Source organism: Scyliorhinus torazame, chromosome 5 (assembly GCF_047496885.1).
Source record: "Scyliorhinus torazame isolate Kashiwa2021f chromosome 5, sScyTor2.1, whole genome shotgun sequence".
Taxonomy (NCBI): domain Eukaryota; kingdom Metazoa; phylum Chordata; class Chondrichthyes; order Carcharhiniformes; family Scyliorhinidae; genus Scyliorhinus; species Scyliorhinus torazame.
The window spans coordinates 310,931,195-310,954,056 of NC_092711.1; the positions used below are offsets into that span (position 1 = coordinate 310,931,195).

At 49.1% G+C, this 22,862-nt stretch overlaps 1 protein-coding gene across 5 annotated transcripts in view; it reads right to left on the reverse strand.

Moving 5' to 3' along the window:
• Positions 1 to 22,862, reverse strand: part of aff2 (AF4/FMR2 family, member 2) — a 658,399-nt gene that overhangs the window by 18,884 nt on the left and 616,653 nt on the right. For 3 of the 5 annotated variants that reach the window (XM_072505921.1, XM_072505918.1, XM_072505922.1), the window contains 7 exons: positions 20,869 to 21,031; positions 14,275 to 15,261; positions 13,180 to 13,307; positions 12,236 to 12,452; positions 5,368 to 5,495; positions 428 to 491; positions 123 to 259 (listed from right to left, as the gene is read on the reverse strand). In XM_072505921.1, coding sequence (XP_072362022.1) covers positions 123 to 259; positions 428 to 491; positions 5,368 to 5,495; positions 12,236 to 12,452; positions 13,180 to 13,307; positions 14,275 to 15,261; positions 20,869 to 21,031 — 1,824 coding nt within the window. The remainder of the gene's footprint in view (positions 1 to 122; positions 260 to 427; positions 492 to 5,367; positions 5,496 to 12,235; positions 12,453 to 13,179; positions 13,308 to 14,274; positions 15,262 to 20,868; positions 21,032 to 22,862) is intronic. The other 2 variants (XM_072505919.1, XM_072505920.1) reach the window with 2 other exon arrangements.

The window sequence follows — 22,862 nt, forward strand, 5'->3', positions numbered from 1 at the left end:
ATTAAGTTTTGAAATATGACATTTCCGTATAGATCTTGATCTTCTACCCTGATTTCCTCACAGCAGGTTATTAATTATCATTTAAAAATGATTAGTAAAATTATCTTCAAAAAGACATTAACCTGATGAGTTCCACTGTCTCGGAATACATGGTGTACGGGGATTTCGCTTCTAATGGATCACGCTCCATCGCATTTCCACAGTCAATGAATGATAGTGCTGCATCTGCATAATTAACTGCTTTTCCAAACTTATCAAGCTGAAAATTAAAAAAGAAAAGAACTTTAGTGATGTGAATCTCAACAAGAAGCAACCTAATTTCACTTCTCACCAGCGATATAGCAGCAGCCACCCCGTGTAACTATTAATTTGTGTCATTCCAGTCACACCAGGAGAAAGAAAACATTCAAAAGGACGAATATCTTACCAGTGCATCAGCTCTGTGTTTCAGCTTTTTGGCCTCTTGCATGTAGTAATCAGCATTATGAGACCTGCAAAATAGCAACCAGCAGTCATGAGCGGGCATCCGTGCTGTTGGAGAGCAGAACAGCGACCCCTCCATCACACCTGGAGAGGCTAATCTGCTCTCGGAGATGACCAGATGGGGGGGGTCTGAACAGCCGAATAGAACAAAACTCGCAGTCTAATGCTCAAACTCAACGTGATGTGATCTGTGCTTGTAGCACAGTGTAAATATTAACTAACGTGCAACCCATCATTCTTACACACTTCTATTGGTATACACAGGTTTAGCTCTGTTGGCTGGGCAGCTGGTTCGTGATGCAGAGCGAGGTCAAGAGCGTGGGTTCAATTCCCGTACTGGCTGAGGTTATTTGTGGAGGCCCCGCCCTCTCAACCTTACCCCTCGCCTAAGGTGTGGCGATCCTCAGGTTAAATCACCACCAGTCAGCTCTCCCCCTCAAAGGAGAAAGCAGCCTATGGTCATCTACAAACAAAGAAAAGTACAGCATAGGAACAGCCCTTCGGCCCTCCAAGCCTGTGCCGACCATGCTGCCCGTCTAAACTAAAACCTTCTACACTTCCTGGGTCCGTATCCCTCTATTCCCATCCGATTCATGTATTTGTCAAGATGCCCCTTAAACGTCACTATCGTCCCTGCTTCCACCACCTCCTCCGGCAGCGAGTTCCAGGCACCCACTACCCTCTGTGTAAAAGACTTACCTCGTACATCTCCTCTAAACCTTGCCCCTCGCACCTTAAACCTATCCCCCTGGTAATTGACCCCTCTACCCTGGGAAAAAGTCTCTGACTATCCACTCTGTCTATGCCCCTCACAATTTTCTAGACCTCTATCAGGTCGCCCCTCAACCTCCGTCGTTCCAGTGAGAACAAACCAAGTTTATTCAACCTTTCCTAATAGCTAATGCCCTCCATACCAGGCAACATTCTGGTAAATCTCTTCTGCCCCCTCTCTAAAGCCTCCACATCCTTCTGGTAGTGTGGCGACCAGAATTGAACACTATACTCCAAGTGTGGCCTAACTCAGGTTCTGTACAGCTGCAACCTGACTTGCCAATTTTTATACTCAATGCTCTGGCCAATGAAGGCAAGCATGCCGTATCCCTTCTTGACTACCTTCTCCACCTGTGTTGCCCCTTTCAGTGACCTGTGGACCTGTACACCAAGATCTCTCTGACTGTCAATACTCTTGAGGGTTCTACCATTCACTGTATATTCCCTACCTGTATTAGACCTTCCAAAATGCATGACCTCACATTTTTCTGGATTAAACTCCATCTGCCATCTCGCTGCCCAAGTCTTGAAACGATCTAAATCCTGCTGTATCCTCTGACAGTCCTCATCGCTATCCACAATTCCACCAACCTTTGTGTCGCCCGCAAACTTACTAATCAGACCAGTAATAGTCTGACCCCCCGGCGGGGCGATGGGTCCCGGCCTGATGGAGTGGCGGGAACCACTCCGGCGTCGGGCCGCCCCAAAGGTGCGGAAGTCTCCGCACCTTTAGGGTCCAAACCCTCACCTTGAGGGGCTAGGCCCGCGCCGGAGCGGTTTTCGCACCACCGGCTGGCGGGAAACGCCTTTGGTGCCACGCCAGCCGGGGCCGAAAGGTCTTCACTGGGTGACGCGGGACCGCGCATGTGCGGGAGCATCAGCTGACATCATCCCTGCGCATGCGCAGGGGAGGGGGGTCTCTTCCGCCTCCGCCATAGTGAAGACCATTGGGAAGGCGTAAGAAAAAGAGTGCCCCCACGGCACAGGCCCACCCGCGGATCGGTGGGCCCCGCTCGCGAGCCAGGCCACCGTGGGGGCACCCCCCCCGGGGCCGGATCGGCCCGCCCCCCCCGCCCCCCCCCCCCCCGGACCCCGGAGCCCGCCCGCGCCGCATTGTCCCGCCGTTCAAAAGGTGGTTTAATCCACGCCGGCGGGACAGGCATTCGAGCAGCGGGACTTCGGCCCATTGTGGGCCGGAGAATCGGTGGGGTCTGGGCCCGCCGACCGGCGGGAGCTCTGGTGGCGGAGACTTCGAGACACAGTGGGGGTGGGATTCACGCCAGCCCCCGGCGATTCTCCGACCCGGCGGGGGGTCGGAGAATCCCGCCCCTTATTAGTAAGTTTGGTGACTTTATTGGTCCCTTGTTATATGGACCATTATTATTTATATAAACACTCCTATTGACTACTTTAAGGAGCATTTATGCACAAGATACATGAGTGTGAAATACCATGGTGGCAGATCAACTGGTAGGAGTAGCAACAAGCAGCAGCAGTGTGCATAAATACACATATTTATTGGAATATCCATCCGATTTACTAAGATTCTTTAGGGAAGAAATTCTTCAATTCCGGCTCTGTCTGGGCTACACGTGACTCCAGTCCCATATCATTCTGATTGACTCTTATCTGCCCCCCTGAAACTACTCAGCAATGCTACAAAATAACTGCTGTGTTTGCAACTCACCCCCACCTTCACAATATTGATTACAGACAGGCAATAACATCAACATATCGTGAATGAAAAAGCCCCAATGGTATTAATATATATGCAAGGTAAATTCACCATAAAGAACAAAGAACAAAGAAAAGTTCAGCACAGGAACAGGCCCTTCGGCCCTCCAAGCCTGTGCCGACCTAGCTGCCCATCTAAACTAAAATCTTTTACAAATCCGGGGTCCGTACTCCTCTATTCCCATCCTATTCATGTATTTGTCAAGATGCCCCTTAAATGTTACTATCGTCCCTGCTTCCACCACCTCCTCCGGCAGCGAGTTCCAGGCACCCACTACCCTCTGTGTAAAAAACTTGCCTCATCCATCTCCTCTAAACCTGGCCCCTCGCACCTTAAAGCTATGCCCCCTAGTAATTGACCCCTCTACCATGGGAAAATGTCTCTGACTATCCACCCTGTCTATGCCCCTCATAATTTTGTAGACCTCTATCATGTTGCCCCTCAACCTCCGTCGTTCCAGTGAGAACAAACCGAGTTTATTCAACCATATTCGCAGATGACCATAGGCAGATTTCACCTTTGAGGGGGAGAGCTAAGGTGAGGTGCAAGGTGGAGAAGGCAGGGCATTCATGAATAACCTCAACCGGTACGGAATTGAACCCACACTATCTGACCTTGCTCTGTATCACAAACCAGCTGTCTAGCCAAGCAAGCTAAACCGGCCCTCATTAGTATATGCATGACTTTATTAATATATGTAAAAGGTAAAGCTAATATGTATCACTATTATTAATATATGTATCACTATTATTAATATATGTATCATGATTATTAATATGTGTAGCACTATAGAAATATTACATCACTATTGTTCATACATGCATTAATATTATTGATACATGTGCCAATGCTATTACGCACATCTAGCCTTTGAGGGCCAAGCAACTCTCTCAAGCTTCCTAATCTTCCCTTGCAGAACAGCTAGGCTCCCGCTGTGACTGCTAATAGGCAGGCGGAAGAACCAACTCGTACTGAACTGAAGCAAACCTTGCATCTGTTGCAGCCCTGAGCTCCAAAACATGTTAGTCTTGGCAAATACAGCACGGATGCCACTTCATCAAGATGGAAAAAGCGCTCAGTGTTTAGTATCCCACTGCTTTCAATAAGCACCGTTCTTTCAGGAGGCTCCTGCTACTTTATTGAACACAGTGCAATGGAGTTCAGATTAAATCCAGATACAGGAGAATTGAATGACTTTAAGTGAACCTATCTGAAGGAAAGGATGTGGGATGGGACTGACGAACTGGAATTTCAGAAATGGCTCAGTACATTTCCAGATCAGTAGATTTCAAGACAGAAAAATTTATGTTCAAAATATATAGAGCAGAGGGCAAAACCAGAAACTGTACCCAGTTCTTGTTGCCAAGATATGAAGAAAACAGCACGGTAGCACAAGTGTCAGGGTCCCAGGTTCGATTCCCCGCTGGGTCACTGTTTGTGCGGAGTCTGCACGTTCTCCCCGTGTCTGTGTGGGTTTCCTCCGGGTGCTCCGGTTTCCTCCCACAGTCCAAAGATTGGCCATGATAAATTGCCCTCAGTGGCCAAAAAAAAAAGCTTAGGAGGGGTTATGGGCATAGGGTGGAAGTGAGAGCTTAAGTGGGTCAGTGCAGACTCGATGGGCCGAATGGCCTCCTTCTGCACTGTATGTTCTATGCTCTATGAAACCTTGAATGTAATTCATGAGAAGAGCTGGAGGCCGAGAAACATTGGGCTCTGCATGGACAGATCCCTGCCAAGCCACACACCATCCTGACTTGGAGCGGGGGTTTCCAGCTCTTCCTGACAGGGGGATCTCCCGGTCTCGTCGAAGGTGAGCCATGCAGAACGCCACAGACATCGGCCGACCGGAAGATCCCGCCGCTGGCCTCCGGAAAACACGGTGCAGGTCAATATCCTGAAGCACCTTTCCCAACAGCACTGTGGGTGTAACTACATCGTTCGGACTGCAGGGGTTCAAGAAGGTTGCTCACCACCACCTTCTCAAGGGCAATTAGGGCCGGGCAATAAATGCTGGCCTAGCCTGCGATACCCACATCCCGTGAAAGAATTAGGAACAAAAAGACATCTGGGCGGGATTCTCCGTCCCGCCACACCCGCTTTCCGGTGCGGTGCGCCCCCGCCGGCAGCGCGATCCTCCATCCGCGCCAGCCAGCCAATTGGGTTTCCCATTCTGGGCACCCCTAGGCCGTCGGGAAATCCCCGGGCGTGGGCACGCTGCGGGCACAATGGAGAATCCCGCCAGCCGAGAATCTCATGTACGCCATTTGTGCAGGATTTCTGTGACTCTTCTGTCAAAATCACAACACATAAAAGCTCACAGATGGGTTAACGTTTCAAAGTTAGGTGTTAACAAGAAAGACATGCAGATTAATACTTACGTGTCATCAAAAGTTAACTTAGGTCTTCTCGGTTCTGAATGACCGTTGGATATTAATGTCCAGGGATCTGCTTGTGGCTGGTTGTTTACATGGCTAATGCTTGATGAGTTGAGATGTGATTCAATCTCCTATGGTTAAAAAGGTGTTTGTTAGTGCAAGAAGCATGGGCTGTTGACAGTAAGTTCATTGTTGTGGTTACCCAATACCTTCACCTGTCTGCTACCAATCATGTCTGGGGCAGTGATATTTCCAATGACACATTGTTGACAAGACAAATCAAAGAGAAAATACTGGAAATACTCAGCAGGTCAGGCAGCATCTGCAGAGGGAGGAACAGTGTTAACGGGGATAATTTAGCGGCTGTGTTTGCCGTGATCACAAAGGGCGATGCAAACCTCGTGAGAATCAGTGAACAGCATTGACGCCAGCAGCTCAGTGGCACTGTAGTTGGCACTGTTGCCTCACAGGGACCCAGGTTCGATTCCGACCTCGGTAACTGTGTGGAGTTTGCACTTCCTCCCCGCGACTGCGTTGGGTTTCCTCCCGCAGTCCAAAGATATGCAGGTTAGGTGGGGTAACGAGGATGTGGCACAAGAGTGGTCCTAGGTAGGGTGCTCTTTCAGAGGGTTACTGCAGGATTGATGGGCCGAATGGCCTCCTTCTGAACAGTTGGCATTCTATGGTTATATTTTCCCTGTCCCTTGCTGGTGACGTAATGAGCTTCCCACCCAGAAAGGGGAGAACCTCCTCTCAATACATTTTAATAAATTTAAATACAAATGAGGGACTTGCCTGCCATATGTTTCCCCTCACGCCGCCGAGGTTTACAACTGCCTTTACCAGAGGTGAAGCAGTCAAGGGGAATCCGCCAGGGTTGCCTCTGCCCCCGGGGGCTAGCTTTGCAGTCTCGATCAGGCCCCGCTCTGCAAGCGTGAATCTGGAGAGGAAACGTGTCTTTGCAGCTGGAGGGCTGCACGCCGCTTCCTTGCTTCAGCCAGCACTCTGAGTGCAAAATTCCTCTCAACGTTTGTCGTCGAAGGTGACTCATAATGTTAACCCTGAACAGGATTTTCTTGCCCATCCCACCAACAGGGGGCGAGATTCTCCGACCCCCCGCCAGGTCGGAGAATCGCCGGGGCTGGCGTGAATCCCGCCCCCGCCGGTTGCCGAATTCTCCGGCACCGGATATTCGGCGGGGGTGGGAATCACGACGCGCCAGTTGGCGCCCCCCCCCCCCCCCCCCCGGCGATTCTCCGGCCTGCGATGGGCCGAAGTCCCGCTGTTGTAATGCCTGTCCCGCTGGCGTGGATTAAACCACCTCTCTTACCGGCGGGACAAGGCGGCGCGGGCGGGCTCCGGGGTCCTGGGGGGGGCGCGGGGTGACCTGGCCCCGGGGCGTGCCCCCACGGTGGCCTGGCCCGCGATTGGGGCCCACCGATCCGCGGGCGGGCCTGTGCCGTGGGGGCACTCTTTTCCTTCCGCCTTCGCCACGGTCTCCACCATGGCGGAGGTGGGAGAGACTCCCTCCACTGCGCATGCGCGGGGATGCCGTGAGCGGCCGCTGACGCTCCCGCGCATGCGCCGCCCGGCAAAGTCATTTCCGCGCCAGCTGGCGGGGCACCAAAGGCCTTTCCCGCCAGCTGGCGGGGCAGAAATCAGTCAGGCTCGGGCCTAGCCCCTCAAGGTTAGGGCTCGGCCGGTCAAGATGCGGAGGATTCCGCACCTTTGGGGCGGTGCGATGCCGGACTGATTTGCGCCGTCTTTGGCGCCGGTTGGCGGACATCGCGCCGATTACGGAGAATTTCGTCCAGGATCTTTCGGCCCTGCCATGGTTTCTTTGGTGGAGAGACAAACAGAGGCCTGGATTTTTCAGCCCCCCGCCTCCCCCCCCCCCCCCCCCCCCCCCCCCCCCCGCGGTGGGTTCCCTGCCGCTGCGGCTGGCGAACAATGCGAATGGCCAACGACTTCTTCAGGACTGGAAGATCCCGCCAGCGACCGATGGCGAGCTCGCTCCACCACCAGAAAGGCCGCCAATGATGCCAGGCCTGCTGGGTATTTCCTGCACTTGCAGCCTTTATTTCGGATTTCCAGCATCTGTAGTATTTTGCCTCTGTTTTGGATCTGCCGGGTTACTGACTCGCTTCTCAGGGCCTGACCTTTGAATGCCAATGGAGAAAATATCACCCTTAACTCTGCATGGAATTAAATTGAGACCAACTGATCTTGGCATTGGAGGGGCTGCAACACCACTCCATTGAATAATGTTTCAGCTGGAAATACCGGGCCGTGCTTGGTGCCAACTTCTAGTCTAAACGATTCCATGCTGCCCAGTGGGCAGACACGTTTATTGCTCTGTCTCACCAAGCATCACCCGCCCAAAGATAATTCTCAAATGTCGTAAAATATCGAGCAATTCATCATTGTCAGGAACTAACTTATGTGCATCAGGAAAAACACAATGAGGAGAGGGAGAAGGGTGACTGGATAGTTCAGTGGGTTCGAAAGGACCTTTACCTGCAGTGTTACTCAGACATGCTTATCAAGGATCACAGTGGGAAATGGGCCGATTCACATTGAACATAGAATGAGGGGGGGGAAGGGGGGGGGGTCAACATTGTTTGACAGAGAGCAGAGGGGGCCATAGTACTGCCTTTAAAACGGCACCATTTGTGATTGCAGGTGCTCGGTGGGCTAACACTAGCGTGCTTGAAATGGGAACATGTTGCAGTCCCCAGCAACGGCAGCCCATAACGCAGTGAGCTCAGAAACATACCTATCTATCTAGATATTTGGCACAATGCGAAAAGGATGAGTGGTGTGACACAAAGGTCAGTTCCTCAGGCCTGACAAGAACTTTGTCCAGTAGGGCCTTGCAAAATAAGAGAAGGTTCCCGAGTAGCAAACAGGCAAAGTTTCAAACACCCAAAGAATTATTTTGAACTACGGGGTTAGGAGCCATGGGCCCATTGATTCTGTTTCTCTATTTTTCTGCCATTTTGGTGGAGACATTATTCGCTTTGTCTTAGAATAATAGAATGATACAGCGCAGAAGGAAATTTAACAATGACCTTCCAAAGCGACTTACATCTATGCTTGCAAAGGATAAAATAAAATATTGTCAGGGTCTTGGAGGAGAGCGGAGGAGCAGGATGAATTGGATATCTCTTTTAAAGGGCCAGTATTGGTACAATGGGCTGATTGGCCTGCACTGTGTTTTATTTGCTTTTTTTGTAACTCTAAAGGTGACCAGGGGGAGGAAGATTCCCTTCGATATCTGGAGTGGGGCTGCAGGAAAAGTGACGTTGAATCCGCCAGCACCAATGGCAGCTTTTTCCAGCGTGCTGCTCGGAGGGACGCATCCCACGATGCCATGCTGGTGGGGCAACAAGTTAGTTTTTTAAAGATCAGGGCACCATGTTTAAAACATGGTGGCCTCACGATGCCAAGGACCCGGGTTCGATCCCGGCCCTGGGCTACTGGCCGTGTGGAGTTTGCACATTCGCCGTGTCTGCGTGGGTCTCACCCCAGGATAGGTGGATTGGCCGCGCTAAACTGGCACTTCACTGGAAATAATTTTTTTTAGAAAGGCTGCCCCGGTACACAAAAGCTATAATGGAAACCCCCCCTCCCCGCACACTCACCACCACCTCCCCACTTGCAACTTTACCCCCTTCACCTCCCCATGCACTGCTTTTTAGCCCTACCTGGGCATGCCAGGGGGCAGTGTCGGGGCATGACCCATGCACTGCCCAGTCATACCCTTCTCCCTCTGAGTGATGCATTCTCCTGAGTTCCTCTGGCAGGTTTGCCTGCCGGGTGGCTGCCGTGTGTGACCAGTTGTAAATTACGGCGATGTACCCTCACACCAAATAATGGATTATTTAACGGGGGGGGGTAATCAGGAGTAGCAGCCTGATAAAGATAATTTAATGGGGCTTCTGGTGTTGAACGGTAGGATTCACGCTATGTCACTGGCGGGAAAGGGGGGTTGGGGTGGGGGCAGGGACAATTCCGATTCGACATCCCACCATCTTAAAACCCAATTTGGGCCTCTCGCAAGATTTTCCTCTCCAGTCACCAAACCTTCCCGCAAAGACCGGGAGCAGAAAATCCGGTCCATGTCTAGTGTCAGCCATGATAGAATGGCGGAGTGACTCGATGGGCCGAATCTGCTCTACATCTTATGAACCAATTAACTAGTGTGATCTCTGCCGAAATGTTTTGTACCACTCTCGTCAAGATGAGTCACAGGAGTGATCACTAAAGTTATACAAGCGCAAATTGAAAATGGTAGTCATTAAAATGATAAATGGAACTTACAAGGAAAGATGAGGGTGGGGGGGGGATAATATGAAACAGAGTTGGTGATTTTATTGAAGCAACATTAGAAAATAGTGTCCCCACACTACCAGTTGGGAGCCACGCCTGAAGGGAGCACGGTTCATAAACAGACGTGTAACCACAGCACTATTTCTCCAATTAGCATTGTGCGGTCTCCATTGGGAATTGAAGGTTCAGTCAGTCAACCCAAAAATGGAGAATTTCGCAATCAGTAAAAAATTTTCCAACCTTGCAAGTTCTCTTTCGGTTTAGTGGAGTGATTCCTTTAAAATGGCGGAGATTGGAACTTAGGGTGTGTTGTTTGCTCGCTGGAATCCCACAGTGTTATTATAAGGACACGGACAAGCAAACGCTCTTGAGCCAGAATTTTGTTTTGCTATTCCGAAATTTCCCCCTATTTTCATCAGAAAATATAGATTTCACTCGCCGGCAGAAAGGAAAAAAAGCCGAATTGAATTACTGTCAAAAAAAAGCAAATAAAATTCTTCGGAAATTTGAAAAAAAAATAACACCATGCAACCTGAAAATGAACAGCATCATCTCATCTCGTGAAGAGACTGAACAGGCCAGGGCTATTATGATAATAGCTGAGACTTAACTGAGCCGTTGCTATAGCAACAGAATCAATTCAGGTTATGTCCAAGATGCGAGCAGAAATTGAGTCTCGTGCAGCCTTTCTAATAGTGATATGTATGAATAGTTCAAAGGTATAATCTTCATATGAAGGATTTTGTATGAAGGTGCCACACAATTTATCAAAAACATTGCTGGGTTCTCTCTAATCAAAAAGGCCTGGTTCATGCTAGACCGTTAAGAGTAGGAAACACCATCATCAGCCCCTTTTATTTTAAGAGTTTTAGCAGGAATTATTCATAAGAAAAAAAAACATTTATTCCATTTGGTTACGGGTGTGCAAAGGCAGCTACTGAGAGCATGCTGTTTAACAAAATAAAGCGCGAATTGAACAGAATCTCAAATGAAAATTAAAACCTGGAGATGGTTTTGCAATCATAGAATTCCTGCAGGGCAGAAGGAGGCCATTCGGCCCATCAAGAGTGCACCGCCCCTCTGAAAGAGCACCCTGCCTAGGCTGCATTCCCCACCTAGCCTGCACACCCCTGGACACTAAGGGGCAATTTAGCATGGCCAATCCACCAAACCTGCACATCTTTGGACTGTGAGAGGAAACTGGAGCACCCGGAGGAAACCCACGCAGACACTGGGAGAACGTGCAAACTCCACACAGTCACCCGAGGCCAGGATTGAACCCGGGTCCTTGGTACCGCGAGGCAGCAGTGCTAACCACTGTGCCACCCAGGTTTTAACTGCAGGGGCGAGATTCTCCGACCCGATCGCCGGGGGCTGGCTTGAATCCCGCCCCCGCCGGTTGCCGAAGTCTCCGGCACCGGATATTCGGCGGGGGCGGGAATCGCGTCGCACCGGTTGGCGGGCCCCCCCCGCGCGATTCTCCGGCCCAGATGGGCCGAAGTCCCGCCGCTAAAATGCCTGTCCCGCCGGAGTAGATTAAACCACCTACCTTACCGGCGGGACAAGGCGGCGTGGGCGGGCTCCGGGGTCCTGGGGGGGTGCGGGGCGATCTGGCCCGCGATCGGGGCCCACCGATCCGCGGGCGGGCCTGTGCCGTGGGGGCACTCTTTCCCTTCCACCTTTGCCACGGTCTCCACCATGGCGGAGGCAGAAGAGACTCCCTCTACTGCGCATGCGCGGGGATGCCGTCAGCGGCCGCTAACGCTCCCGCACATGTGCTGCCCGGAGATGTAATTTCCGCGCCAACTGGCGGGGCACCAAAGGCCTTTCCCACCAGCTGGCGGGGCGGAAATTTGTCCGGCGCCGGCCTAGCCCCTTAAGGTTGGGGCTCGGCCCCCAAAGATGCGGAGCATTCCGCACCTTTGGGGCAGCTCGATGCCCGACTGATTTGCGCCGTTTTGGGCGCCAGTCGGCGGACATCACGCCGTTTCCGGAGAATTTCGCCCCAGGTTCTTAGTCAATGAAATCTTGCATTTTTATCGCACCTTTCATGACATGTTTGAGCGATTTATAATCAATGAAGCACTTTTGAAGGGTAGTCGCTGCTGTATTGTAGGAGGTCTGGGAACTACATTGCAAGCTCCAACAGACAATACTGTGATAATGACATGATAGTGTGATATTGAGTGATATTGCTTGAGGGATAAATATTGGTTGGAAAACTGGGGAGAATTTTCTTCCCCTGCTTCAAAATAACGCTGTAGGACCTTTAATATCTTCCCCAGAAGGCTAATAGAGCTTCAGTTCAACATCTCATCCTAAAGATGGCTTCTCCGACAAGGCAGCGCTCCCTCAGCACTGCACATTCAAGAGCCACAGCCTCATTACTACTATGGATAGTAAGAACATACTATCCATTGAGCCACAGCTGACATGCTAAAACGTGAACCTGTCTTTTCTCGTCACAAATGGACTTGCTCAGTATTTTCCACCATTGTCCCCTTCCCGTCAAGAAGAGATGAATAAAGCATTAACTCACAATGGGATTTTTCGGATGGGAGGGACACTTGCTGTCAGGTTTACGGTGCTTGTATTGTACAGAGGGCTGTGAGGCACTGGTTGGTATGGCGATGCTGTTGCTTTCCTGACTGAGGGAGTTGCTCTCGCTGTTCTGTCGTTTGGGTTCAGGCTCATCCGGCAGCGGTGACAGTGGAGGGGGAAACTTCCTCTCCCTCTTTGTCAACTGTTTCGACAGCCTACAAAGGAGAAAGAATTAATTCCCAGGGTTAGATGTAAAATGTTGGAATAAGTCTAGAAGGGCAGAATGTTTCAGTAGCACAAAAAGCCATTGGAACCATCAAGTGAGACCCTATTTTTACCTCTACATACTCGGCTAATCGCATTCTCCTGTTCACTCCCACAATATGATAGGCGTTGGTATGCAGGCGAGCATTCTTTAAACACAGTTGGTTAAAAGGCAGGGAGGAAGTGAAAGTATGTCCTTCAGGGGTGCACTGTGCACATTGGGCCTGTCCCCCCCCTACCCCAAGATCATACCCGTCCCTCTGTGCCTCCCTGCCTGCCTCCAAAACCCATCCTCCCTCCCGAGGGTGCCCGATCCTTTCCCACCTTGAAAGCCAAGGCATGCCTTCGTCTGGGATCGATTGCTCTTTCTCACAGGGCCTGCATGCAGTCATGGCAGCGCCCAGTATTGAGGTCTGGCATAACTGGGACTGTTAGAGCCTCCAGACAATCAGATTACAATCCTTTCAATGAGGGGCATACGTGTATTATTCCTACAGCAAGGCCTTTTTTCTAAGTTGGCTGCTTTGAACCTGACTTTTGTAGCTGGTGTGGATGGACCCCATAAAATTCAGCTCATTATTTCAGATGGGAAAGGAAATAACATCTCCAGTGTGTTAAGTGGCTTTGAAACATTTATTAAAATTGGACCAAAGGATTATGAATGTGAAAAGAGCTTACTCTTTGCTGCTCAGAATCTTGTGGCTGGAGTTAACGGGGCAGCTGACAGGTACAAGAGTAGGGGCGGTTATCTCCCTCTCCACGCGTTGCTTCTTGCTATCACAGAGAGCTTCTGTGTTATCCATCTGCTAATGAAAAGAAGATATTGACAGTGAACGTCATTGACTACAAGGTCGAAAGAGACCATGAGGAGATATTGTCCTGGGATGCAGTGCTAGAACGGATTATGGAAATCATCAGATGTTTCTATGGACCCTCTTGTCAAGTATGTGAAATTGCATCTTGCATTTCGTCCACGTAAGGCTACCATACACACATGTACCAGCAGAGGTGGTCTGCTAGGAGGAGGTAAGAAAACATAATCCATGTTTAACAGCTCATTTGGTCTCATTCTGAATGTCTCGATATAACTGTTTAGGTCTCATGAACTTCACACTGTCCAAGTCTGTCCCAATTTCTTTCCCAACATGATTCACCGAGTCAAATCCCACTGACCGATCCATTCCCTGAGAGACCCAGGGAGCTGGGTTCGAATCTGACCACGGCAGATGGTGAAATTTGAATTCAACAAATATCTGGAATTAATAGTCTAATGATGACCAGGAAACCATTGTCAATTGTTGTTAAAAACCAGCTGGTTCGCTAACGTCCTTTAGGGAAGCAAATCTGCCGTCCTTACCTGATCGGGCCTACATGTGACTCTAGACCCACAGCAATGTGGTTGACTCTCAAACCATTCAGTTCAGGGCTATGAATGGGATGAACAATAAATGGAGACCCAGCCGACGATGCCCACATCTCATGAATGAATAAAAAAAGGACGCCATTGAAGCAGACTGGCTTTTAAAACTCATGGTCATCATAACTTATATGTTTTTTTTTAATATATTCAAGATATTATTTAATGAATTGAATTTAAATTCCTCTAGCTGCCATGGTGTGATTCGTAATTATGTCTTGCAGATCGTTAGTTCAGGCCTCTGGATTACTACTCCAGTAACATAACCACTGTAGTCTTGTAACTGAAATGCACTTCTGAATTTTTTTTTACCCTCAACCTTCCTCCAGATTGCGTGTCCCAGAAAGGCCACTAACCTTGTGTTTCCGTTTTGCTTTGATGGTGTTTTTATCTGTGACAGGTGTAGGGGACTGATAGTTGTATTTGCTGTTGGACAGTCTTATCTCTGCCTTGGTAGGGACTGGCTCTGCAGGGGGCGTTTGCCCAGGAATCCTGGTCAACAGACTCAGATCAAATTTCACCCAAAGTGATTTAATTTCCTCGTAGTCTCTCAGTGGGGAAAGAAGTTCATTTTGTGGTAACGGAAGAGGTGAAAATGGTGGTTCCGGCAAGTCAGTAGTAACTTGGTCGACTGAAGTGCTGCTCGGACAGTTATTGAGACTCCCGCTGTCCTTGGGTTGGAGGGAGTTTGTTGTGACAGCTGGACTGGCTGAGATTATCACCGGCATGTGTTCATCTTGATCTGTGTGGGAATCAGACGAATCTGTCTCCACAAACTCTCTCGATTTAGGCACAATCTTGCCAGGCACTCGGTGCTTTTTCTTGTCAATGACAGGCGCTGTGCAGGTTCGTGGCTCTTTCCTAGGTCCTGTTTTGTTATTGGTTGCTCTCGGCTTTGCTTTGGGCTGTTCTGCTGAAGCACGACTTTCTCTTTCTTTGGGAGTGCTGACGGGGATATTTGGCTTGGCCCAGCTCTGTTCCTCCAAGCTGGGAGTGCATTCCGCTCTCCTGGGCTGTTTTTTACCTGTGATCCTCCTCGGGGGAGCAGGCTCATTGGGCACTGGCGACTTTTGTTTCACTCCTTTCCCTTCAGGGGTTTTCTGTGCAGTCCTTGGTTTAGCTTTCTCCCTGATGGGGCTGAGTAAAAGCCGATCTTTGGAATCTGGCTGAGGCAGTGAAATAGTCTGCTTCCCTTTCATCCCATCCTCATTCTGCTGATTGCTTTGTGACTGAGAATCACTGAGTCCATCGCATTCTGTTTGGTTGCTAATGATGGTCTTGTTGTGTGAATGGACTTTGAGCCATTTATCCAATTGCCACTTATTGGTAGATGGTGGTTCAGGCTGGGAAAAGCAAGAGAAAATGTTACCTCACAACATTCTGACAGCAAACAGTGAGCTGATCCAAATAGAACATATAGAACATAGAACAATACAGCGCAGTACAGGCCCTTCGGCCCACGATGTTGCACCGAAACAAAAGCCATCTAACCTACACTATGCCATTATCATCCATATGTTTATCCAATAAACTTTTAAATGCCCTCAATGTTGGCGAGTTCACTACTGTAGCAGGTAGGGCATTCCACGGCCTCACTACTCTTTGCGTAAAGAACCTACCTCTGACCTCTGTCCTATATCTATTACCCCTCAGTTTAAAGTTATGTCTCCTCGTGCCAGCCATTTCCATCCGCGGGAGAAGGCTCTCACTGTCCACCCTATCTAACCCCCTGATCATTTTGTATGCCTCTATTAAGTCTCCTCTTAACCTTCTTCTCTCCAACGAAAACAACCTCAAGTCCATCAGCCTTTCCTCATAAGATTTTCCCTCCATACCAGGCAACATCCTGGTAAATCTCCTCTGCACCCGCTCCAAAGCCTCCACGTCCTTCCTATAATGCGGTGACCAGAACTGTACGCAATACTCCAAATGCGGCCGAACCAGAGTTCTGTACAGCTGCAACATGACCTCCTGACTCCGGAACTCAATCCCTCTACCAATAAAGGCCAACACTCCATAGGCCTTCTTCACAACCCTATCAACCTGGGTGGCAACTTTCAGGGATCTATGTACATGGACACCTAGATCCCTCTGCTCATCCACACTTTCAAGAACTTTACCATTAGCCAAATATTCCGCATTCCTGTTATTCCTTCCAAAGTGAATCACCTCACACTTCTCTACATTAAACTCCATTTGCCACCTCTCAGCCCAGCTCTGCAGCTTATCTATCTCCCTCTGTAACCTGTTACATCCTTCCACACTATCGACAACACCACCGACTTTAGTATCGTCTGCAAATTTACTCACCCACCCTTCTGCGCCTTCCTCTAGGTCATTGATAAAAATTACAAACAGCAACGGCCCCAGAACAGATCCTTGTGGTACTCCACTTGTGACTGTACTCCATTCTGAACATTTCCCATCAACCACCACCCTCTGTCTTCTTTCAGCTAGCCAATTTCTGATCCACATCTCTAAATCACCCTCAATCCCCAGCCTCCGTATTTTCTGCAATAGCCTACCGTGGGGAACCTTATCAAACGCTTTGCTGAAATCCATATACACCACATCAACTGCTCTACCCTCATCTACCTGTTCAGTCACCTTCTCAAAGAACTCAATAAGGTTTGTGAGGCATGACCTACCCTTCACAAAGCCATGCTGACTATCCCTGATCATATTATTCCTATCTGGATGATTATAAATCTTGTCTCTTATAATCCCCTCCAAGACTTTACCCACTACAGACGTGAGGCTCACCGGTCTATAGTTGCCGGGGTTGTCTCTGCTCCCCTTTTTGAACAAAGGGACCACATTTGCTGTCCTCCAGTCCTCTGGCACTATTCCTGTAGCCAATGATGACATAAAAATCAAAGCCAAAGGTCCAGCAATCTCTTCCTTGGCCTCCCAGAGAATCCTAGGATAAATCCCATCAGGTCCCGGGGACTTATCTATTTTCAGCCTGTCCAGAATTGCCAACACCTCTTCCCTACGTACCTCAATGCCATCTATTCTATTAGCCTGCGGCTCAGCATTCTCCTCCACAACATTATCTTTTTCCTGAGTGAATAATCCACTCATTACTTCCTGACTCGTAACTTATTTTATGCTGGAGGAACAATTCAGCATTGCAAATAGCGGCAATTAGACCAACAGCTGCCCATTACACACACTCCCGATTCCGTACTGAAGGGTATAGGCACAGGCCAGATCACACACCTTGCATTACACACCCACCCATCACAGTGTATTACACACCCGTCCTATCACTGTTCATTACACACCCATCCTATCACGCACTGCATGACACCCACCTATCACATTGTGATACACACCCACCCATCACAGTGCATTACACACCCACCCTATCACTGTTAATTACACACCCACCCTATCACTGTTTATTACACACCCACCCGATCACACACCACATTACACACCCACCCATCACAGTGTATTACACACGCACCAATCAAACACTGTCCATTAGACACCCGACTGATCACACATCTTTTTACACACCTGCCTGATCACATATTATCCATTACACACACCATGCACACACACATCCAATCACATACTGTACATTATGCACTCACCCAATCACACACTGTGCATTCCTCTCCCTCCCACCCAGTCATACACGGCGCATTACACACCCATCCAATCACACACTGTCCATTACAAACTCACCTAATCACACACTGTAAGTTATACACTCGCCCAATCACACACTATCCATTATACATTTGCCTAATCCCACATCATCCATTACACACTCGCCCATTCACACTTCATCCATTATTCACTCACCCAATCACGCATCATCCATTACACACTGTCCATTACACATCTACTCGATCACACACTGTCCATGACCAATTTGCCAATTCACACACTGGCTGATAATTTACCTGCTCAATCACACACTATTTGTTACAGTCACCCAATCACACATGGCCCATTATACACTCGCCCAATCACACATGTCCATTACACACGCGACCAGTGTTAGTGTTTCATACAGTCCTTCATGGAAACCGTATCAGAATACTCTTCCATTCCTTTCTCCCTCATGTTTATTTGGTTTTCCCTTAAATATATCTGTGCTGTTTGCTTCAGTGATTCCCTTTGGGAGTGAGTTCACATTCTCTGGGTAAAGATGCTGCCCCTGAATTCTCTATTGGATTTCTTACTGACTATCTGATATTTATGGCCCCCTAATTTTTGACTTTCTTACTACGGGGAACACCGTCTCTACATCTACCACATTGAACCCCTTCATAATTTTAATCATGAAATGGAACAATTGTCTAAAGTTGTAAGGCAGTGTTGCTGGGTAGGGCTACGCCTGTTGAGAGAATCAGATAAAAGGGGTCCTTGCCAATGCTCGTGCAGAGCAGAAACACTGGTAGGCTAGTTGACCTGTTTCTGTGCTGGAAATTCTGGCAACTTAGTTTTCACCTGGTAACCATCGGTTTAGCAAGAAAAATGTTTCAGGATCCAAAGCGCCCGAACGTTAAATTTTAGTTACATCTGACTCCTTGCTGCCAGTAGACACATTGGGTGTTACAGACAGCATGGTCGGCACAGGCTTGGAGGGCCGAAGGGCCTGTCCCTGTGTTATACTTTTCTTTGTTCTTTGTTCTTTTTACTTCACGCCCTCCCCAGGTTTCGCTGGGGGACATTTCATCAGGCGGGCGGGTGGCCACCTTCCTGTCTCCGATCCACTTCAGTCCGTCGTGGGAAGACCCATGGATGGCCCTCCTGCCCCGCTGCCTATTGAATTCCATAAGTTGGCAATTAATGCCGAGTTAAGGACCACTTCCCAACACTGATGTTATTAACCCCATAGCGTCGCCACACACGGAGCACGACATGTAAAAGTGTACGGCTTGTTAGTGGTCCCCCAGGGGTGGGGTGGTGGGGGCGCAGTTCCTTGTTCACAGGCACACTGGTAGTGGCTGACATTCACCCCCTGCCCTTGCTCTCGACCCCGTTTTACCTTTACACCGAATACCATTATATTCTGTATAAATTGGAAAATGGGTATCTGTTGTGCATCAACTCAACATCGACAAGTTAACACTTGTAAATATATTGTTCACACATTCCGTGAGAAAAAGAATGCCTCGAGCGAAATGGGCTTTATATGGGCCGAGTGCCAACAAAGCTTCCGCATTTCTGTGATTGTCCCATGCAGCGGAAAGCAAAATGTACCTTTATTGTCACTGGTCACAAAAGGGGCCACTTTGCACAGCGCTCGCATATTCCCCCAAAGCAGTTGAGCAGCTTGACAGGCTCATTGGGCGCCTGGCATAGCACGTTAGCTATACTGTCCAGGAAGCTGCTGGATTTCAGTGGACCTGCGCTGTATTTGTTGATCTTTGCTGAAGATTACAATGATGTGCATATGCCAGCGTTGGGCTGGGGTGAGCACAGTAAGAAGTCTTACAACACCAGGTTAAAGTCCAACAGGTTTATTTCAAATCACTAGCTCGCATTCAAAGTATCATCTGGCATCTTTGACTTTGTCTATGTATATGTTTCTGGAACCTACCTCTTCATTCTCCTGAGGAAGGAGCAGTGCTCCGAAAGCTAATGATTTGAAACAAACCTGTTGGACTTTAACCTGGTGTTGTAAGACTTCTTACTGGGCGAAGATTACAATGGCCAACCTGGCAGAAGGATGAGCCAAGGTCTCCTCATCCACGGACCAACTCCCCACACCTTCACCTTCCCTAGTGGGACGATTGGAATGAGATGAGACTAGGCCCATGAGAGACAGTCACCTGCTTAAAGTAATCCATGGTCGAGCCCATGGAGTAAGAATGACACCTGAGCACGAGACTGCGGGATTGCTGACACTACTGGATCTGTACCATGGCAGGTAAGGAGTAGCAACAGAAGAAAAAACAGGGAGGAACATGGAAGAGAGGGTGAATAAAGAGGCATGAGGCAGACATGTATTTACATTCACAGTATTCGTCAGACCTGCAACTTCAGTTAGCTAGAAGGACAAAACCCGCAATATCGCAGCAACACCAGGTCACATGCCATTCCGACTTGAACATAGATATTGGATGGGATTCTCCGACCTCCCAACTGCACGTTTTCCGGCAGCGCGTCGCTTGCTGACGGTGAGATTCTCTACTCCCGCTGCTTATCAATGGTGTTTCCCACTGAACCCACCCCACACCACTGGGAAACTCAAGGGCAGGGTGCCTTGCCGACGGGAACAGACAATCCCAACTTTCGGAGAATTCCGGCCATCAATTTGCCTTACTACAAAGAGTCATCGGACTCGAAACGTTAGCTCTTTTCTCTCCCTACAGATGCCTGCCAGACCTGCTGAGATTTTCCAGCATTTTCTCTTCTATTTTCCCTTACTGGCACTGCATCAAAATTCCAAGATGAAATGAAATGAAATGAATATCACTTATTGTCACAAGTAGGCTTCACATGAAGTTACTGTGAAAAGCCCCTAGTCGCCACATTCCGGCACCTGTTCGGGGAGGCTGGTATGGGAATTGAACCGTGCTGCTGGCCTGCCTTGGTCTGCTTTAAAAGCCAGCGATTTAGCCCTGTGCTAAACCAGCCCCAATGTGGGCATTGCTGGAAAGGCCCGCATTTATTTTCCCTTCCCCAATTATCCGTAAGAAGGTGGAAATCAGCCTTCATCCTGAACCGCTGCAGTCCATGTAATGTCAGCACACCACAGTGCTGATAGGGAGGCTGCTGCAGGATTTTGACCCAGTGACAGTGAAGGAATGGGGATATCATTCAAAGTCGGAACGGTGCGTATAACATGGCAAAGAACGTGAGAATCGGCGGTGTTCCCACCTGCCCTCTTCCCTCTTCTTTCTGGGTGGCGGAAAGAACTAAAAAAAAAACTGCAGGGTGCATTCATACTTGTAGCTGTCTGATTAGACAGGAGCATCCCGTACCTCTGGCGTTGCACTGCGAGGGCCCTCATTGCACTCACTGTCACTGGAGCTGCTTTCGCTGTCCGAATCAGATTCCGAGCTGCTTCCGGACTCACTGGAGCTGCTGCATCCGCCGCTGGAATGGCCAGAGCCTGTGCCATGGGAATTCTGCAACGTGATGCTGCTAAAAGAAAGAAGAGGAGAGTTAATCCGGTCATTTCCAAAAATAACAAGGGGTGGGAGGGTTTTCCGATTCTGGCCATGTTCCTGCCACAGCCTCAACAGAGTTTCTGCAAAGTAGTCTGACGATATTAATCCCAGGCTGGAGGTGGTGCCGGGCAGGGAGGGTGCAGGGGGCATCTGTGAGCTTTTGCCCGAAGTTAGGGACGTGATGGGGTAAACAGACAGAAAAGCTGCCTTCGGGAAGTTGACCACCTAAACATTCAACAAGTCTTTGTACCCCACAGCCACACATTTGCATGCTAACTTTTTAAAAAATCATTCATGGGATGTGGATGTCGCTGGCTGGGCCAGCATTTATTGTCCATGCCTGAGGGCATTTAAGCGTCAATCACATTGCTGTGGATCTGGAGTCACATGTAGGCCACACCTGGTAAGGGCGGCGTGGCGGCACGGTGGCACAATGGTTAGCACCGCAGCCTCACTGCTCCAAGGACCCGGGTTCAATTCCCAGCTTGGGTCACTGTCTGTGCGGAGTCTGCACATTCTCCCCGTGTGTGCGTGGGTTTCCTCCGGGTGCTCCGGTTTCCTCCCGCAGTCCAAAGATGTGCGGGTTAGGTGCATTGACCATGCTAAATTGCCCCTTAGTGTCCAAAAACGTTAGGTGGAGTTACTGGGCTATGATGGAGGCGTGGGCTTTAATAGGGTGCTCTTTCCAAATGCCAGTGCAGATTCGATGGGCCGAATCACCTCCTGCTGCACTGTAAATTCAATGATTCTATGATTCACGTCCCTAAAGGACATTAGTGAACCAGGTGGGTTTTTACGACAATCGATTCATGGTCACCTTTAAGGCTTTTAATTCCATATTTTTTATTGAATTCAAATTTCATCATCTGCCATAGTGGGATTTGAACCCCGGTCCCCAGAGTGTGACCCTGGGTCTCTGGGTTATTAGTCCAGCGACAATACCACTACACCACTGCCTCCCTTTAAGTAACTCTGTAAATGGTGACATTGCCAATTTGCTTCGAGAATGTACGCAACTAAACAGATTGCAAGAAATGCAATTGACTCCTGGCTACCGTTTAAAATATTTTGACAGTAACCACAAGTGGAATGAAATGTTGTCCTATTGGTTTGATCTTGCCTTTTGATTGCCTTTTATTGTCCTGATTTTTAAGAGTTTTAGGTAACACCAGCAAAGATCCAACTGCGATGAATCTCAAATTTCATTACAGTTTCAGTCACTGTCTAGAAACTCAATACTTCACCGTTAAGTATCATCTGAGCTCTCCTCAGATCAAATCATTGAGTACTCTATTGATACTGTTCCTTTTGTGCCAGGGACTATTCATTCTTCACTTCAATAGCTGACACTTTTTTAAACCAAGCCGTTCGCAAAATAAAACGCACGCGGCAGTTGAATTTCTGTTTGTTATCGTCGGTAACACGGCATGTTCCAGATGGAATGGACTGGAGCCGAAAAAGCTCAGGGGAGTTTTAAAAATAAGCTAGTCTTTTTTTAAAAATCGTTCATCGGATGTGGATGTCATTGAGGAGGCCGGCGTTTATAGCCCATCCCTAATTGCCCTTGAGAAGGTTCTTGAATACAACTGAACGTCCACATGTTCTGGCCAAGTCCGAGACTGAGAGGGTTCTGGGAGGGTTTCTCAGACTTGGGGCGGGTTTCTCCCCTACCCGGCGGGGCGGGGGGTACCGGCGGGATGGAGTGGCGTGAAACACTCCGGCGTCGGGCCGCCCCAAAAGTGCGGATTCCTTCGCACCTTTAGGAGCCAAGCCCACACCTTTAAGGGCTAGGCCCGCCCCGGAGT